The 17516-nt window shown below is 43.8% G+C and overlaps 1 protein-coding gene across 1 annotated transcript in view; it reads left to right on the forward strand.

Moving 5' to 3' along the window:
* The first annotated feature begins 365 nt into the window (after nucleotides 1-365).
* Nucleotides 366-17516, forward strand: part of Nufip2 (nuclear FMR1 interacting protein 2) — a 34538-nt gene continuing 17387 nt past the window's right edge. The window contains exons 1-2 of the mRNA XM_028866823.2: nucleotides 366-746; nucleotides 5540-7258. Of these exons, the coding sequence (XP_028722656.1) occupies nucleotides 476-746; nucleotides 5540-7258 (1990 nt within the window). The 5' untranslated portion in view covers nucleotides 366-475. The remainder of the gene's footprint in view (nucleotides 747-5539; nucleotides 7259-17516) is intronic.

Here is a 17516-nt window from a genome sequence, read left to right on the forward strand (position 1 = left end):
AAAAACCACACACACACACACCCCAACAGATTCTAGGAGGTGCAAAACCAACAGATGGCTCCCAGCGCCAGTAATCGCCAGTGGAATCTGCTACACTCGAAATCAGCTTGCTTGCCTGTGAGGAGTGTAGAAAGTGCTGTTCGCTAACTGCGTGGTGAAGGAGAGAAAGCGATAGAAGAGAGAGCCATAATGCTGACGTTGAAGGCCCGGCCCTGTGAGGTTGCATAGGGTAAGTGGCGTTGGCCAGGCGGCGGTGGCGAAGGGGAAGGGAAGAGGATTTGGGCTAGGGGCGGGGCTTGGCGCGCAGCGTGGCCCCTGATTGCTGGAGCGCGGCTGCCAATCTTGCAGATCCGCTCGCTTAACCAGTGCGCTGGCGAGACGCGCTCAGATATACTGAGCGAGCGCTGAGAGGCAGCCTCAGATCCTGACGGTGCAGCAGCCCGCAGCCTCAGCCAGGGAGTCCCAGCCGCTTTCAATGGAGGAGAAGCCCGGCCAGCCACAGCCTCAGCACCATCACAGCCACCACCATCCGCACCATCACCCCCAGCAGCAGCAGCCGCACCACCACCACCATTATTACTTCTACAACCACAGCCACAACCACCACCACCACCACCATCACCAGCAGCCTCACCAATACCTGCAGCATGGAGCCGAGGGCAGCCCCAAGGCCCAGCCCAAGCCGCTGAAACATGAGCAGAAACACACCCTCCAGCAGCACCAGGAAACGCCGAAGAAGAAAACAGGTCTGGGAGGGCGGGCGGTGGGGGGAAGGGGACCGGGATGGTGGAGTGGAAAGGGGGGGGGGGCGCGGACGAGGGATGGGGTGGGGCTAGATGTGAAAAGCGCGGACCCGCTCGGGGTGTGCGTCCCGCGGGGCCGGGGATGCCCCCTTCCATTCTTCCCGGGCGCGGGCCGCGAGGTGGGGGGGGGGAGGGATTGCAGCGCCCTCTCCTTCCCTTCAGCATGGGAGAGGCCCGGGCAGGCCTGCGTGACCTTCCCCGGCCCCCGCCCCGGCTGGAGGCAGACCTGGACGCCCGGCCTCGGGACTCCCAACATTATTATTATTATTATTAATTTCCCCCCTCCTCTGCGGCCCTGGAGTTGGCCTGAGTGCGGTGGGGGGGGGGAGGCTAGGAAGGGATGCAACTCGGGGCCGCCCTTAAAAAAAAAAATCCCCCCGAGGTGCATGTAATTCAGGCGGGCCTAGTGGATCCCGGCCCGGGCGGTGTCGCGAGACCCTCCGGCGGGCGGGCGGGGAGCGGGCGCCGGGCTGCGCCGAGGAAGCGGCCGCCCTCCCCCGCCGCCCCGAGCCCACCTGTGGCCTTGGGGTGGTTGGCTGCCCTGGGGGCGGGGGAGGGCGGCCGGCCGGCCGGGACCCCGTCGTCCTTCGTCCCTCGGGTCGTGCCCACCACCCCTCCACGCCCCCGACTCGGGGTGGGGGGGGGGGCCGGCGCCGGGGCCCCGCTGTCGGCCCGCGAGGCTTCTCCGGAGGCCGGCGCCCCTGGCCCCGCTCTCCTCCGGAGCCGGCGAGGCTGGAATGTTCTCTCCTCCTCGCGGGGCCGCTTCCTGTCCGCCATGTTGGAAGCCGATTCCTGTCACCGACTCCGGCCGGCGGCGGCGGAGGAGCGGAGCGGACGCCGCGCGGGAGGAGGGGGGGGAAGGGTGCCGAGGGGCCACACGGCAGGCCGGGACCCCCGGCGGCCGTGGCCGGGTGTCCCGTCGTCGTCGTCGTCCGCCCCCCCCCCACGCCCTCCCCACACTGCGGGCGGCCGGCGCCCCTCCCCCCCCCCGGCCCCGCGCCGGGTTGTGTAACCCGGTGGCGGCCGCGCGGCCCCGGGCGGGTCCCTGGGGTGAGGGCGGGGCGGTTGGGTGGGGGAGGGAGGCGGCCACGAGGGGAGCGGCCTGCACCGTGGACCCGCGCGCCGGCGGCCGCGTTTCCCGCTCCCGGGTGCGGCGGGAGGCGCGGGCGGGCGGGCGGCCGGGGCGGGGAGCCGGCCTCGGAGAGGAGCTTTGGGGGGGGGGCAGGAGGCCCGGGCGGCGGCCGCGGCCTTCCCCGCGGGCCTCGGAAGGGCGAGGGGATTCGTTTCGGGTAGAGGCGGTGCCGGAGGCCGGGTGGGGGACCCAGCGGGAACCCGGCTCCCGGGTCACGAGTTTCTCTGCCACAGGAATCTCATCTCCTGCCAGGTTCGCTCCCGACTCCGCCTCGGAGGCTTTCACTTAGGCCCTTTTCTTTCTAGCAGGCCCTTTCCTACCCCCCCCCCCAAAAAAAAGGGGGGAAAACAACCTCTTAACCCCCCTTCCATCCGTTTTCCACACAACAGGGAAACTTGTGGGCAGGGGTAGCGAGTGCAGGGAGGAGGGATTGATCAGATACTGGCGTGGAGGGATGAGGGCAGTTTGGGTCCCCTCTTTAACGGAACTGAAGTGGCTTGTCCGTGAGGTTGTGGCCATGCCAGGGGACAAGACTTTCGGGGGTATTCCAGTGAAAGGGGTTTGGCGCATTTTAAAACTGATGTCGATCCCCAGACTGAATTTTATTTAACATGTTAAACATAAAAATGTCTTGAAATACTCAGATTAAAAGTGTTTATAAACTGAAGAGAAATGGAAGGGAAAACTTAAGAGAAATGCTAAACTCAGCTTGGCATTTAATACAAGCAGTTACTGCTGAAAAACTTGCCGTAGACAATGTAAGGTCGAAGACAAGCTCGGTATCAGATTTTCTTTTGTAAGGTGGTAGAGACTGACGTGACTGTGCAGTAGAAGTGTGTTTAATTGTAAGAATCTAGTAGAACAGCCTAGAAACTTAGGAATTATGTAACACTGCATTAATTGTGGTTTTTCAGAAGGTGAGAAAATATTAAGGTTGTCAAATAATGGTACTTTTTAAGATTTAAAATTTATGTTTTATGAAGTTTATGTATTCCCCACAGGACTCATCACTCCATAGAGATGCAGACCCTGAACCTTTGGAAGGGGCACCCCTCAAAATATGGGATGAAGAATAAGGAGGGAAATTTTCGTTTAGGAAATTTTGAGAGAATATTAACAGTTTGGGGTGATTGGTTTTTCATATGTGGTTTAGTCACACAGTGCTGCTGCTTTATTGTGTATACAGTGCTAACTAAGAAAAGTAGAATATATTTGGGACATGCTTGTGGTTTTTTATGACCTGTTACTCCCAAACCTTTCAGTAACTGGTTTTCTGAATCCAGAAGAGGAAAAGAGAAGACCACATGTGTTGAGGGATGGCAGTGGCAGATCCAAAAGCTATGTTTATCAATACTCAAGGTTTGGCTGAGTCCATTTGAAGTGGAGTTAGTATGGCAGCCCTAAATAATAAAAGTGCTAGGAATTCTGTAATTTCTGCAATAACTACAGTCTTCTTCACATTGTTCTTAAATATTTAAGCTTTAAAAGATGCCTTTCATACTTTCTGCATACCAAGGCCACAGGGGAAAAGTATTATGAACTTAAATGTAAAAAAAAAAAAAAAAAACAAAACTTTTGTCATTAAAACAAGTATAGTGGGCTGTATTGTTTTGTAAACTGAGGATTGAACCTCAGTGTGCTAGGCAGGAGTTGTCTACCACTCAGCTACAGACTCAGCCCTTACAGTATAAGTTGTAGTTCTGGTGTCTCACACTCCTGTAGCTGGAGTTAGTGTGGGCCACCATTTCTACCTGAGCTGGACAGGATTGCAGGGATGCACCATTATGCCTGGCTCAACTTTCTGCTTTTTGTTTTTTAAGACAGGGTTTCTCTGCAACTCTGGCCTGCCACTGCCTCTGCCTCTTGAGTGCTGGGATTAAAAGTGTGCATCATCACTGCCCAGCAGCTTTCTGCATTTTTTTTTAAAGAAAATATTATAGGAAAAATACCACATAATGGATTGTCTCATTTCATAGTTAGACTGCTTCTATGAGGGGAAAAAAATAATTTGAGACCGAGTCTTAATATGTAGTTCCGATTGGCCTGGAATTCATTTATATAGAATAGTCTGGCTTCAAACTCACAGATTGCCCTGCTTCTGCCTTCTCGGTGCTGGGATTGGAGGTATGGCCATTACCTCTCCATGAAAGCTTGTATTTGGAACTGGAGAACAGAGCTCAGTGGTCGAGCACCTGCTAGGAATGCTCAGCCCTCGGCAGCACAGGAAATCTGTCACAGGTTTTTAAGAAATGAAAAATAGTACTTTTAACACTGGAAAGTAAGAATTTATTTTTTTCCTAACGACTAAGGTTTAAGCTTTGGACTTCAAAGTCAGGAAGTTAAGAACTTCTATAAAATGTATTTTCTGATACAAGGTGGTAGTGGCACATGTCTTTAATCCCAGCACTTGGGAGGCAGAAGCAGGGGGGATCTCTTGAGTTTGAGCCAGCCTGGTCTACAGAGTGAGTTGTAGGATGGCCAGAGCTACAGAGAAATGCTTTGTTTAAAAAAACAAAACCAAACAAGTATTTTCTGTATTTACTAAGATTACCATTAGAATTGAGAAGATTTCCCAAAGGACTTTAGAGGTCATAAAGTAATGATGGCTAATCACCGTTTTACTGGCAAGTAGGAGTTGTGACCCAGTAGATCATTTGTAATCTTTAAACTTGTTAACTGTAAACAGTGAAGTCTTTACATTCACATACTTGACAGCTTTAAAAAAAATAGATTCCTTTGAAGTTTTGTGAGCAAGCAAGTTTACCGTGAGGATAGAAAGCTGAGAACTCTAGACAGACCAGAGTTTAGGTTTCTAGTTCTGCCACTTTGTGACCTGGGTATTGCTTTATCTCTCTAGGTCTTTCTAACCCAGGTATAAGAAAACAATTCTTAGGGGTTAGAAACATTGGTACATATTTTTAAGTGTTGTGATATGACCTGATATCAAGGTCCACAGGGCTTCTAGCTTTGTTAGGTGCGTTGGCAACTAGCCACCTACTTACAGTCTTCACTCCTCCCCTCCCCCCCCTCCCCTTTTAAAGATTGAATTCACTGGTCATACATGCTAGGCAAAGGTCACAGCCTTAATTTTTTCCCTTTTACAGTTTACTATATCTGAGCAAAAGCCCAGAGGGTAGCACTGGTCCTACCTAATTGTGTTTGTTTTGAAACAAGGTTCTACCAGGGTGACTTCAAACATGGCAAACATTTTTCCTCTGTTTTTAGTGTGCTGGAATTGTATTGCATTTAATTAATTGTAAGGAAATTTTTATAACAGCCTTGTGACCATAATGTGTAGGTTTATTTTGTTTAGATAAATCTAGAGGAGTATTATGGTATGCTGCTTGAGAGGTCCTGTTCTTTCTAGTTAATTCTGGCTACTGGTCCAGTAGATGGACCTGATGTGAATTGTGTCCTAATTCTGCCTCTGCCTAGCAGTGAAATGTCATAATCTGTGAAATGGAGCTGACAAGATTCTTTTCATAGAAATGGGAAGTAACAAACCTTACAGAATAGTATCTGGCCTTCAATAAACAGTTTTCCAGTCTTCAGTACTACTGTGATTTAAATTTGTTTTTGCTTTTGTTTTTGTTTTCTTCTGTAGGCTATGGTGAAGTAAATGGTAATGCCGGAGAGAGAGAGATATCTTTAAAGAGCCTCAGTTCTGATGAAGCTACTAACCCTATTTCTAGGGTCCTCAATGGCAACCAGCAAGTTGTAGACACTAGCCTGAAGCAGACTGTAAAGACCAGCACCTTTGGAAAAGCAGGAATTAAAACCAAGAATTTTATTCAGAAAAACAGTATGGACAAAAAGAATGGGAAGTCTTATGAAAATAAATCTGGAGAGAACCAGGCTATAGATAAGACCGACACTGTAGCAATTCCAAATGGCGTTATAACAAATAATTCAGGCTATATCACTAATGGTTATATGGGCAAAGGAGCAGATAATGATGGTAGTGGATCTGAGAGTGGATATACCACTCCTAAAAAAAGGAAAGCTAGGCGCAATAGTGCCAAGGGTTGTGAAAACCTTAATTTAGTGCAGGACAAAATAATGCAGGAGACTAGTGTCCCAGCATTAAAACAGGGACTTGAAAGTTTAAAGCCTGACTACAGTGAACAAAAGGGAACTCGAGCAGATAGTTCGAAGCCTATTTGGAAGTATGAAACTGGACCTGGAGGAACAAGTCGTGGAAAACCTGCTGTGGGTGACATACTTCGTAAAAGCTCAGATATTAAACCTGGTTTGAACAGCAAAAAGTTTGATGATCGGCCTAAAGGAAAGCATGCCTCAGCTGCTGCCTCCAAAGAGGACTCGTGGACCTTGTTTAAACCACCCCCAGTTTTTCCAGTGGACAATAGCAGTGCTAAAATAGTTCCTAAAATAAGTTATGCAAGCAAAGTTAAGGAAAACCTCAACAAAACTGTACAGAACTCTTCGGTGTCACCATCCTCATCTTCATCCTCTTCATTATCTACTGGGGAAACTCAGACCCAACCTTCAAGCCGATTATCCCAGGTCCCCATGTCAGCTCTGAAATCTGTTACTTCTGCCAACTTTTCTAATGGGCCTGTTTTAGCAGGAACTGATGGAAATATGTATCCATCAGGGGGTCAGCCACTGCTAACTACTGCTGCTAATACTTTAACACCCATCTCTACTGGGACTGATTCAGTTCTTCAGGACATGAGTCTGACTTCAGCAGCTGTTGAACAAATTAAGTCTAGCCTTTTTATCTACCCTTCAAATATGCAAACGGTGCTGTTAAGCACTGCACAAGTAGATCTGCCCTCTCAGACAGATCAGCAAAACCTGGGGGATATCTTCCAGAATCAATGGGGTTTATCATTTATAAATGAGCCCAGTGCTGGCCCAGAGACTGTTATTGGAAAGTCATCAGATCATAAAGTGATGGAAGTGACATTTCAAGGAGAATATCCTGCCACTTTGGTTTCACAGGGTGCTGAAATAATTCCCTCAGGAACTGAGCATCCTGTGTTTCCCAAGGCTTATGAGCTGGAAAAACGGACTAGTCCTCAAGTTCTGGGTAACATTCTAAAACCCGGGACTACTGAGAGTGGAGCCTTATCCTTGGAACCCAGTCATATAGGTGACCTGCAAAAAGCAGACACCAGTAGTCAAGGTGCTTTAGTGTTTCTCTCAAAGGACTACGAAATAGAAAATCAAAATCCTCTGGCCTCTCCCACGAACACTTTGTTAGGCTCCGCCAAAGAACAGAGATACCAGAGAGGCCTAGAAAGGAATGATAGCTGGGGTTCTTTTGACCTGAGGGCTGCTATTGTATATCACACTAAAGGTAACATTTCTTTTTCAAAGATTCTGATGGGCTAATTTTGTCTTTGTATGTATACATATACTAGTATATTTGAGGTTCTGTATTATGAATGACTGAAGAAATAATTAGTATGAATTTCTTGATTCAAGGTCTTTGGAAACAATGTAGTTTTAGAGGAATATAGTTTCCCAACATAAAATGAATTTTGTAGACAAGGGCCTTAAGTTTTGATCCCCTATGTCCCAGGTGCTGCTGGGATTGCAGGTTTATGCCGCAAAGTATGACCTGCCCCTCTACCAATTAAATCCCAGCACCTGGAGGCAGAGGCAGGCAAATCTGAGTTTGAGAACAGCCTGGTCTACAGATCTAAGTTCCAGGACAGAACTACATAAACTTCTGTCTTGAAAAAAACAGGAAAACAAAACAAACTCTTGGGCCTAGGAGATGGGCAAAGACACCTGTTTTCAAGCCTTATGACCTGAATTTGATCCCTGCTTCCCAAATGGTGGAAAGAGAACTGACTCCTGCAAGTTGTCCTTTGACCTCCACATTTGTGCCATGGCAGATCCCTCCACCTTCAAAATAAATTAAAATTTTTGGGGGGCTGGGGGTAGACAGGGTTTCCTGAAACTCAATCTGTAGACCAGGCTGGCCTCCAACTCAACAGAGATCCACTTGCTTCTCTGCCTTCCCAGTGCTGGGATTAAAGGTAATTAATTAAAGGGATTACTGCCACCACCCAGCAAATTTGCTTCCTTCTATCTTTTCTTCTTTTGGCCTAAGTCTCTGGACTTCCACTCATAACTCCCTAACTATTCTTCACAAAAGAGGTGGAATAATCTTAACATAAATTCACAGGCTGCAGATGTAACTTGCTAGTGGATTGCTTCCTGATGTTAGTCTGGTTTCTGTGTTGTGATAAAACACTGACCTTTTAAATCAACTTGGGCAAAAAAAGGGGGGTGTATTTGATCTACAGGTTACCAAAATTAACTGAGAGAAGCCAGGGCAGGAGTTCAAGACAGGAACCTTGAAGCAGGAACTGAAGCAGAGAGCAGAGAGCAATGCTGCTAACTGGCTTGCTCCCGGTTGCTTGCTTAGTTAGCTTTCTTATATACCCCAGGACCACCTGCCTAAGGATGGTACCACTCACAGTATACAGGGCTCTCCTACATTAATTGGCAGTCAAGAAAATGCCCCACTGATGTGTCCACAGGCCAATTTAATGGACGCAATTCTTCAATTGAGAATTTCTCCCAGGTGCTTCTAGGTTTGTCAAATTGAATAAGAAATATTAACCAACATACTTAGCATCTATGAAAGACTGGTCCAACTCCTAGTACCACCAAAATTTTATTTATAAATTAAATCATTGCATTCCTCTCCAAATTCCTTTCAACTACTATATTACAACCATTCACTGTAATTGTAAGTCCTTTGCATAAATCAAGAAACAGTGCAATCTATCCTCCAGCTTCAGGGGATCTGATGACCTCTTCTGGCCTCTGCAAGTACTGTACTCATGTGCACATTTTCACGCCCTGCCTCATGCGTTGTATATAATTAAAAAGAAAATAGGCGAAAAAGAATAGCCAGGCGGTGGTGATGCATGCCTTTAATCCCAGCACTTGGGAGGCAGAGGCAGGTAGATCTCTGAGTTTGAGGCCAGCCTGGTCTACAGAGTTGCAAGACAGCTAAGGTCCCCTCCCCCCCCAAGAGGGAGAAATTCTATGTAGCCCTGGCTGTCCCACCTCTACCTTCTGAGCACTAGGATTAAAGGTGTATGCTAATTTTTTTATTAAATGCTGCTTTATTTAGGTAGGAATCTGTAGGAATGAGGGAGCCTATCAGTTTGTAGGGGTGAAGGAATTACCACATTTTTCTTAGTATGAACCATTGCCTTAGAGAATAACAAAGTGGTGTGTGGCTTCTTTCTTTGGACGATGAATTTTATGTATTTGAATATTTAACCTGCTATTGTGTCTGTGCAACACACTAGTGCCTAGAGCCTAGGGTGTCAGATCCTCTTAGAATTGAACTTGGGTCTTCTGTAAGAGGAAGAGGTGCTCCTAGTTCCTGAGCCATCTCTCCAGGTAGCCCCCTTTTTTTTAAAAAAAAAGTGTGTTGTTTTGCCTGCCTGCATGTCTCTGTTGAGGGTGTTGGATCCTGTAGAACTGGGGTTAGAGACAGTTGTGAGCTGCCATGTGGGTGCTGGGAATCGAACTGAGGTCCTGTGAAAGGACAAGGTTCTTAACTCTTAAGCCACCTCTCCAGTACCCCTTTTAAATTGAAAAAAAAAAAAACTTAAAATTTCATATGTGAATACATCATTTTCCCCTCATTCCTCTGTTCTTTCTCAGACTTATCCTGTGTCCTCCTCCCCAAATTGGCTACCTCTTTTAGTTAGTGTTTTTTACATGTGTAGACATGCACACATGTATGTAAGAATACAGCTTGCTGCGTTCATCTAATGTTGCTTAAGTTTTCATTTAGGGCTGTCTGCTGGGGATTAGGGCGCTTATCCTAGAAAAGACGGTTTTTTCCCTCTCAGTGTCTTACTTTCCTGAAGCTTTTCATCCAGGTTAAAGCATTGGTGAGATTTCCCCTACTAGTTTGCCTTTCTTGATCTGCAAAATGAAAGACATGTACTTTATAAACATGTACATTTGTATATGTATATTTGTTTCCCCTTTGTTTAAAAAAAAAAAAGAATAGGAAGCTGGGTGTGATGGCACACCTTTAATCTCAGGTCAGTTTCTGAATTTCAGGACAGAGGACTACAGGGAGAGATCCTATCTCAAAACACTGAAGAGGCTTGGGTGTGGGGAGGGCTTTGGGATTGACTAGTTTTTTTTTTTTTTGTGGTTTTTTTTTTAGTTTTTATTTAAAGGTGTATACCACCATGCCTAGCAATTTGTAGTTTTAGAAGTAGGAATCTTGACAGGTAAAGATTATTTTGACTTGCTCTCCAGATCTCTTTGGAAATAAAAGTTTAGAAGCTGAAAGTAGAGCAAAAGAGAAATGCTTATTAAGTCTCTTACGGTGTGTTTAATTATATAATATGTTAAATTCTGCCAAGGTAGTTGGGTAGTTTTGGTATCATTTTCTGTGTCATCTACTCTCCAGGGTCTGTTATAGAAAATCAGGGTCTTGTAGTTTTTGATAATTATGTGAGCCTAAGAAGACAGTGTTTCCTGCAACTTCCAAAAAGCAGTGAGATGATGTTCCCCTTAGGTGGTTAGTTGGTAGATTTATGTGTGTTGTGTTTATCTATTAGGTCCAGGGAATTCATATTGCCCAGATTAGCCTTGCCAAAAAAAAAAAAAAAAAAAAAAACCTTAGAGATCCACCTGCCTCTACCTTCTGAGCTAGGATTTAAGGCATGTGCCACTACTCCCAGCTTTGTGGTGTTCCTACCCCCCCCCCATTATGTTTTTGTGAGACAAGGTTCCTGGAACTCACTCTGTAGACCAGGGTGGACTCAAACTCGAGATCCTCCTCCCTTTGCCTCCCCAGTGCTGAGTGCTGGGATTAAAGGCATGGGCCACCATCACTGGCCTCTTTTTTTTTTTAAATGTAGAATTGATTTAGGTAAACTAAATGCCATTCTGCATGGTTGCAGTTATATTGAATTTAGTAAAGTTCATCAGCTTGAATTTTGCAATTGAAGCTTTAATAAAATTGATCAAACAGATGTTTCCCCCTAAACAGAAAAGAACTGAGCAGATAATAGTTCATTTAGGTTCCAGGAGGGAGAGTTCTTGGATGTCTTCTTACTAAATATTGGTTGGTTCAGTAGTAGTTTACTGGCCTACTGATTTTTTCTGTTTGAATCTGTTTTGAATCTGTATTTCGAAAGTATGGAGTTGCAGATGGCTGTGAACTGTCCTGTGTGAGTGCTGGTAACAAGCTACAGCCCTTTGGAAGAGCAGCGAGTGTTGACCACTGAGCCACCTCTTCAGTCTTTTTTATTTATTTAAAACTTTTAAAGGGAGTTTACCTTTCAATCATTTGAGCTTAACTAGACTATCAGGAGTACTTGTATTATATATAGTGTTAGTGTTCTGGTCCTTTCAGTGTTAAGTAATTTAATTTTAAGTTAGGCTTAAAATTAAAGCCTAACTTAAAGTTCTGTGCATTTCTCTAGCTTCAAAAATAGGCCCTTTAGCCGAGTGTCGATGGCCCACACTTTTAATCCCAGCACTCAAGAGGCAGAGCCAGACAGATCTCTGAGTTTGAGGCCAACTGGATCTACAGAGTGAGATCCAAGACAGGCAGCAAAACAACATGGATAAACCCTGTCTCAAACCAAAAGGAGTGTGGGGGGGGGCAATTTAACAATTTAATTTATAAGTATTAAGAGTGTTATGTCATTTTAATAGGAGTGATACATTTTAGGTTTAACATTACTTGCAGTCTCAGAAGTACTACTGATTTTTTAAAAAAATGTAAATGTTAGTGCAATTAAAAGATACAGAATGATTTAAGGCCAATCTGGTCTACAGAGGGAGTTTCAGGGCAGCCAGAGTGTTGAACAGAGAAACCTTCAGGAGAAAAAAAAAGATACAAAATGACTACATTAAAGCATAAAGTCTAGTTTTGGCATTCTCTTAGCTATTCATGCATATGTATTGTGTTATGAACTTTGCTTAAGAAATGATCATTAGCACATTGTGGATCACTCCTTTAATCTTTAACACTCTCCAAGCACGGTCTACATGGTAAGTTCCAGAACAGGAAGGGCTATATAGAGAGACTCTATCTAAAAAAAAAAAAAAAAAAAAAAAAAAAAAAAAAAAAAAAAAAAAAAAAAAAAAAGACTATTGAAAACCCAATTTGGGCTGAGTGTTGGTTGTGCACACCTTTAATCCTAGCACCCAGAGGCAGAGGCAGGCAGATCTGAGTTCCGAGGCTAACCTGGTCTACAGAGAGCGATCTCAGACAACCAAGGCCATACAGAGAAACCCTATCTTGAAAAAACCAAAAAAAAAAAGAAAACCCAATTTGATTGATGTATGCCTATAATCTCAGCACTTGGCAGGAGAGGCAAGATCAGGAGTTTTATTAGAGTTCAAGACTGCCTTGGGATCTATTTGAAAAAGACAGAAAAATAAGACTTGGTTGGATATAGAACTCAGTGGTAGAGTGCTTGCTTAACATGCATGGTAAGGCCCTCCATTCCCTAGTACCACAAATTTTTATCTTTGTGTGCTACTGTAGAGCAGTGTCAACTATTTCAGGTGAAGTGTAGGTCCTTTTTGTTTATGTCATGATAAAGTAATGATAGTGCCTCTTCTGGAGTTTTGTTTTTGAGACAAAATCTTAACAGTATACACTAGGCTAACATAAATTCACTTGCCTGTGCATGTATCACAATTCCTGGCCCAGCTCAAATCTTTTAAGCATTAAATCCTGAGGAGTCGCCTTGTTTTAACTATGGTAGAATCAGATCAATTTTTTTTTCCTCTCTCTGCTCCTCTCTGTTATGGGGACTGAAATCAGGACCATAAATATACTAGGAAGGTAAAGGCTTCACTTCCATTTAAAGCTGGGTGTGTGTTTGTCGCATTTCTCCATTCTTCTGTGTCTGTGATGGACATTTGGATTGCTTCTACACTAGTTATTGTAAGTGATATTAGCCTGAGCATTGCTGTAGAACTATCTTTTCAAGACCCTGCTTCCAATTCTTGATTTTTGTTTTGTTTTGAGAAATACTGTGCTGTTTTCAAAAGCAGTTTTACATTGTACTACCAAGAGTGTACACAAGGATTTGGGTTGGTCACCTCATAGTTTCTGTATAATAGTAGCCATCCCATTGTGTATGAGGGATGGGTGGTATCTTGTATGTAATTTATACTTTTCTGATGATGACTAATTTAGCATCTTTTTATGTGCTTATATCTATTGAGAAATTTCTAAGTACTTGGCATAGTTTTGTGCCTTCTTTTTTTGTTTTGTTTTTTTTTTTCAGGGTTTCTGTCTGTAGCTTTGGCTGTCTTAGAACTTGCTTTGTAGACTAGGTTGGCCTCAGACTTTTCTGATCCACCTGTTTCTGCCTGGAGTGAAGGGGTGAAGGGCATGCACCCCACATCCGGCTCCCATAAATTTTTTTTTTTTTTTTTTTAAGTTAAAAAGAGGAGGACTGGGTATATATAACTCGGTGAAGGAACAGTTGCCTCATAGGTGTTTAAGGTCAGTGTTCAAACCTCAGTGCCACAAAACAATTCGATGATGATAAATTTTACCTAGCATACTTAGTGGCAAGATAAATGAATTAGAATTTATACTTAGTGGTTGGAATAAGTGAGACAACTTGAAAGTTATCCATCAGATAAAATCAGTAAATTAAAAAAAATTATGCAAGGTAAACCTAGTGGGAGTAGGTTCCAGAGATCAGACTCAGGTCTATAGGTTTGGCAGCAAGTGTCTTTACCTTCTAAGTTTTCTTAATAGCCCAATGATTAAATATTTTAATGTGTTATAAATTACCTTGCAAATACAATGTTAAAGTAATAACACTACAGATGGCTTCTAAGAGCTGTGTGTCAGCTAGTTTAGAGTAACAGTTATGATCTATTTTTAAACTTTATTTTATGTACATTGGTGTTTTGCTTGCATATATGTCTGTGAGGGGGTCAGATTTGGAGTTACAGACAGTTGTGAGCTACCATGTGACTGCTGGAATTTGAACCTGGGCCCTCTGGAAAACAGTCAGTGCTTTTTAAATTGTTGAGCCATCTCTCTAGCCCCAGTTTTGATCTTTTAATCACCTGAAGCTAATGTCTTTTATGGAGAAACTACTAGTGTAGAAATATACTTCAGACAACTAGAGACTATTAAGACAATTTGTGACAGGTTATTAGCATAGACAGTTTGGTCTACAGTTTCAGGTTTGGTCTTGCAAAAAAATGCCTATTTTATACACACACACCCCTCACATACCTGCACAGGCTCATTGTCTGCTTCAGTTAGAAACTATAGGTCTAGCTGGACGGTGGTGGCGCATACCTTTAATCCCAGCATAGAGAGAGGCAGGTTCCAGGAACTCTGAGTTCCAGGACAGCCAGAGCTACACAGAGAAACCCTGAACCCTGTCTCGAAAAACAAACAAACAAAAAAAAACTGTAGGTCTAAAATCTTGGCTTGATCTATTTCTCTCTCTCTCTCTTTCTCTCTCTCTCTCTTTCTTTCTCACTCACTCATTCTCACACACACTTTGCCACAGTTTTCTGTATTATTAAGGAGTATAGCACTAATTTGGAAATGTATTTTTTCTTTTTCCCTTATGAAATACCTACCATAGACTAAAGTACTAAGGCTTATTTATGAGGATTACTTTGACAAGATGAATCCTTTTCCTTAAAAATACTTAGGTGTAGAGGCTAGGGATATATTTCAGTTCATAAAATACTTGCCTAGCAGTAGTACATAAAATGTGTATTGGTGGTATTTAGGAGGTAGAAGAGGAGAATAAAGAATTCAGGGTCGGGGTTGGGGATTTAGCTCAGTGGTATAGTGCTTGCCTAGCAAGTGTAAGGCCTGGCCTCAGCTCCGGGGGTGGGGGAAAAAAACAAAAGAATTCAGGGTCATCCTGAACATAGAGTTTGAGGCCAGTGTGAATACATGAGACTCTATAAAAATATTTAGGTGAGGGAGAAAAACACATTTATGATAAGATTTTAAATGTGAGGAGGAGACTAAAATAGGGAATTTCAGTAGAGATAAGAGGATTTCCAGTATAGAAAGGGTAGAAAAGGATAAGTACAGCTTGTATTTCATGGAACATATAAACTGAATTTGGATGGGTGGGTTACTTTTTTTTTCTTGTTTGTTTAGAGACAGGGTCTCACTGTGTTGCCTTGAACTACCTAGATCAGCTGGCCTGAAACTCATATCCACCTGGTGGTGGTCTTAAATTTTTATTTAATTTTTAAGGATGTGTGTGTGTGTACTTAGGAGTTTGAGTGCATATACGAACCTGTGTAGGCCAGAAAATGACATCAGATTCTTGGGAACTGGAGTTTACAGACAGTTGTGAACTGCCATGTGGGTGCTGGGAATTGAACTTGGGTTATCTGGAAGAACAGCCAGTGCTTAAGCTATTCAGCTGTTAGATTTATTTATTGGTTTTTCGAGACAGGGTTTCTCTGTGTCACTTTGGTGACTGTCCTGGATCTCGATAGGTAGACCAGGCTGGCCTTGAACTCACAGAGATCCGCCTGGCTCTGCCTTCTGAGTGCTGGGATTAAAGGCATGGGCCACCACTGCCTGGCTACTTTTTTTTTTTTTTTTTTTTTAGTATATGTGCTGCCAACGCAAGCACTATTATTTTTTTAATGTGCCTGTAATTACTGACTTTCTTGTGTATTTGGGAAATTACCAATTCCAGACCAGCAGTTTACACTCAAACTAGTTTTAAGAACTGGGGCCAGGACCTTGGAAAATCTTCACAGTGAGTGATAAAATAATAAATGCAATAAGAGAATCCATGAACTGGGTTGGGTGTGGAAGTGCTGTAATCTCAGCGTTCTGGAAGTGGGGGTAGGATATCCACTTCAAGGCAAGCCCAGGCTATATATGGTAGGACTGTCTTAAATAAGGCAGACAGAAAGGAGGGCCTGGTACTACAGGCCTGTAATTCTAGCTAATTGAGAGGCTGAAGCAGTGGCTTACACACTCAAGGCCTACCTAGGTAACTTCGTAAGAATGTATCTACTAACAAAAGGACTGGGGATATAGCTTGCCTATACACAAAAGAATAGGTTTAATCCCCAGTACACGAGAAAGAATAAAATAATAAGAACAGTGAGGAAGTGCCTAAATAGGGGCATCAAGTGGCCAGATTTTACTAAGGAAAAATTATTAGTATTCATTTTAATTATATAATATGATTAGCACCACGATTTATAGTAAATGCCTGTAATGCCAGTACTTGGGAGGTGGAGATAGGGGTTCAAAATCATCTTACATGATGGCAAGTTGGAGACCAGGCTACATGTCTCAAAACATCAGAGAAAATGGATAGATAATGGCCTCTGTCTAATAGCAAAAAACACAGATAAGCCCCACTCAGATTTTGGCTTCTAAATAAATAGTCCATTCACTCTTAAGAGGAAAGAACAAGACTCCTTAGAGAAGTGATTGAGAAGGGAGAGTGTCTCATTCAAAAAAAGAAGCTACTGCTCAAAGCATGATGGTTACATGCTCAAAGTCACAGGATAGGTCTAAAGCGATGGCTCAGTGAAGAGCATGCAGTTTGAGGCACCCATGCCTGAGGTCTTGAGGACTTGGATTCAAGCACATTCTCCAAATGTACATATAATTTAAAATAAATCTTTTAAAAAGCCACAGGGTGCTCAGCTGGTTTTGTTATTGATAACTTCCAATTACTTTGTTATTGAGATTAGTCCACGGAGTCTATTTAGTGATCAGAGGAATTTATTTGGGGGTTAACTCACAAGACAGAATAGAGGAATTTCTTGCAGGATCCTGGAAAAGTGAGGCATGGTCCAGTGCAGTTCTCTGGCGAGCTCTGCCCTAGTCCATACCAGCATCCAAAACCACAAGGTAGCCAAAGCCAAGAGAGTGCTGAACCTGGTGGATACCCCCTAGGGGTATGTACCTCAAGGTCATAGGCAGGTGTAACAGCTACGTGCTACCTTACTAGGGGTGGTACTTTGGGGCATGGCTCAAAACAACCACCCACTACACTTTGTACTTGTGTTAAGAGAACAAATGAGGGGCTGGAGAGATGGCACAAAGGTTAAGAAGAGCACCAGCTGCTCTTCCAGAGGTCCTGAGTTCAATTCCCAGCAACCACATGGTGGCTCACAACCATATGTAAGGAGATCTGGTACCCTCTTCTGGCATGCAGGCATACATGCAGGCAGAACACTATACATAATAAATAAACCTTTAAAAAAAAAAAAAGAACAAATGAATATCCTAGCATTTATAAATAGATGAAGCCGGGCAGTGGTGGCGCACGCCTTTAATCCCAGCACTCGGGAGGCAGAGGCAGGCGGATTTTTGTGAGTTCGAGGCCAGCCTGGTTTACAGAGCGAGATCCAGGAAAGGCACAAGGCTACACAGAGAAACCCTGTCTCGAAACCCCCCCCCCAATAAATAAATAAGTAAATAAAATAGATGAAGTACTTCTTTTAGTTGAACCCAGATATTAAGTTTGTTGTGTTAAACTAGATTAATATGGCACTAGTTTGTAGGTAAATTTAGAATTTATTTTTTTGGTAACTTAAGTGGAAGGAAGATAGAGAATATC

The sequence above is a fragment of the Peromyscus leucopus genome, chromosome 8b, assembly GCF_004664715.2.
Source record: "Peromyscus leucopus breed LL Stock chromosome 8b, UCI_PerLeu_2.1, whole genome shotgun sequence".
Classification (NCBI taxonomy): domain Eukaryota; kingdom Metazoa; phylum Chordata; class Mammalia; order Rodentia; family Cricetidae; genus Peromyscus; species Peromyscus leucopus.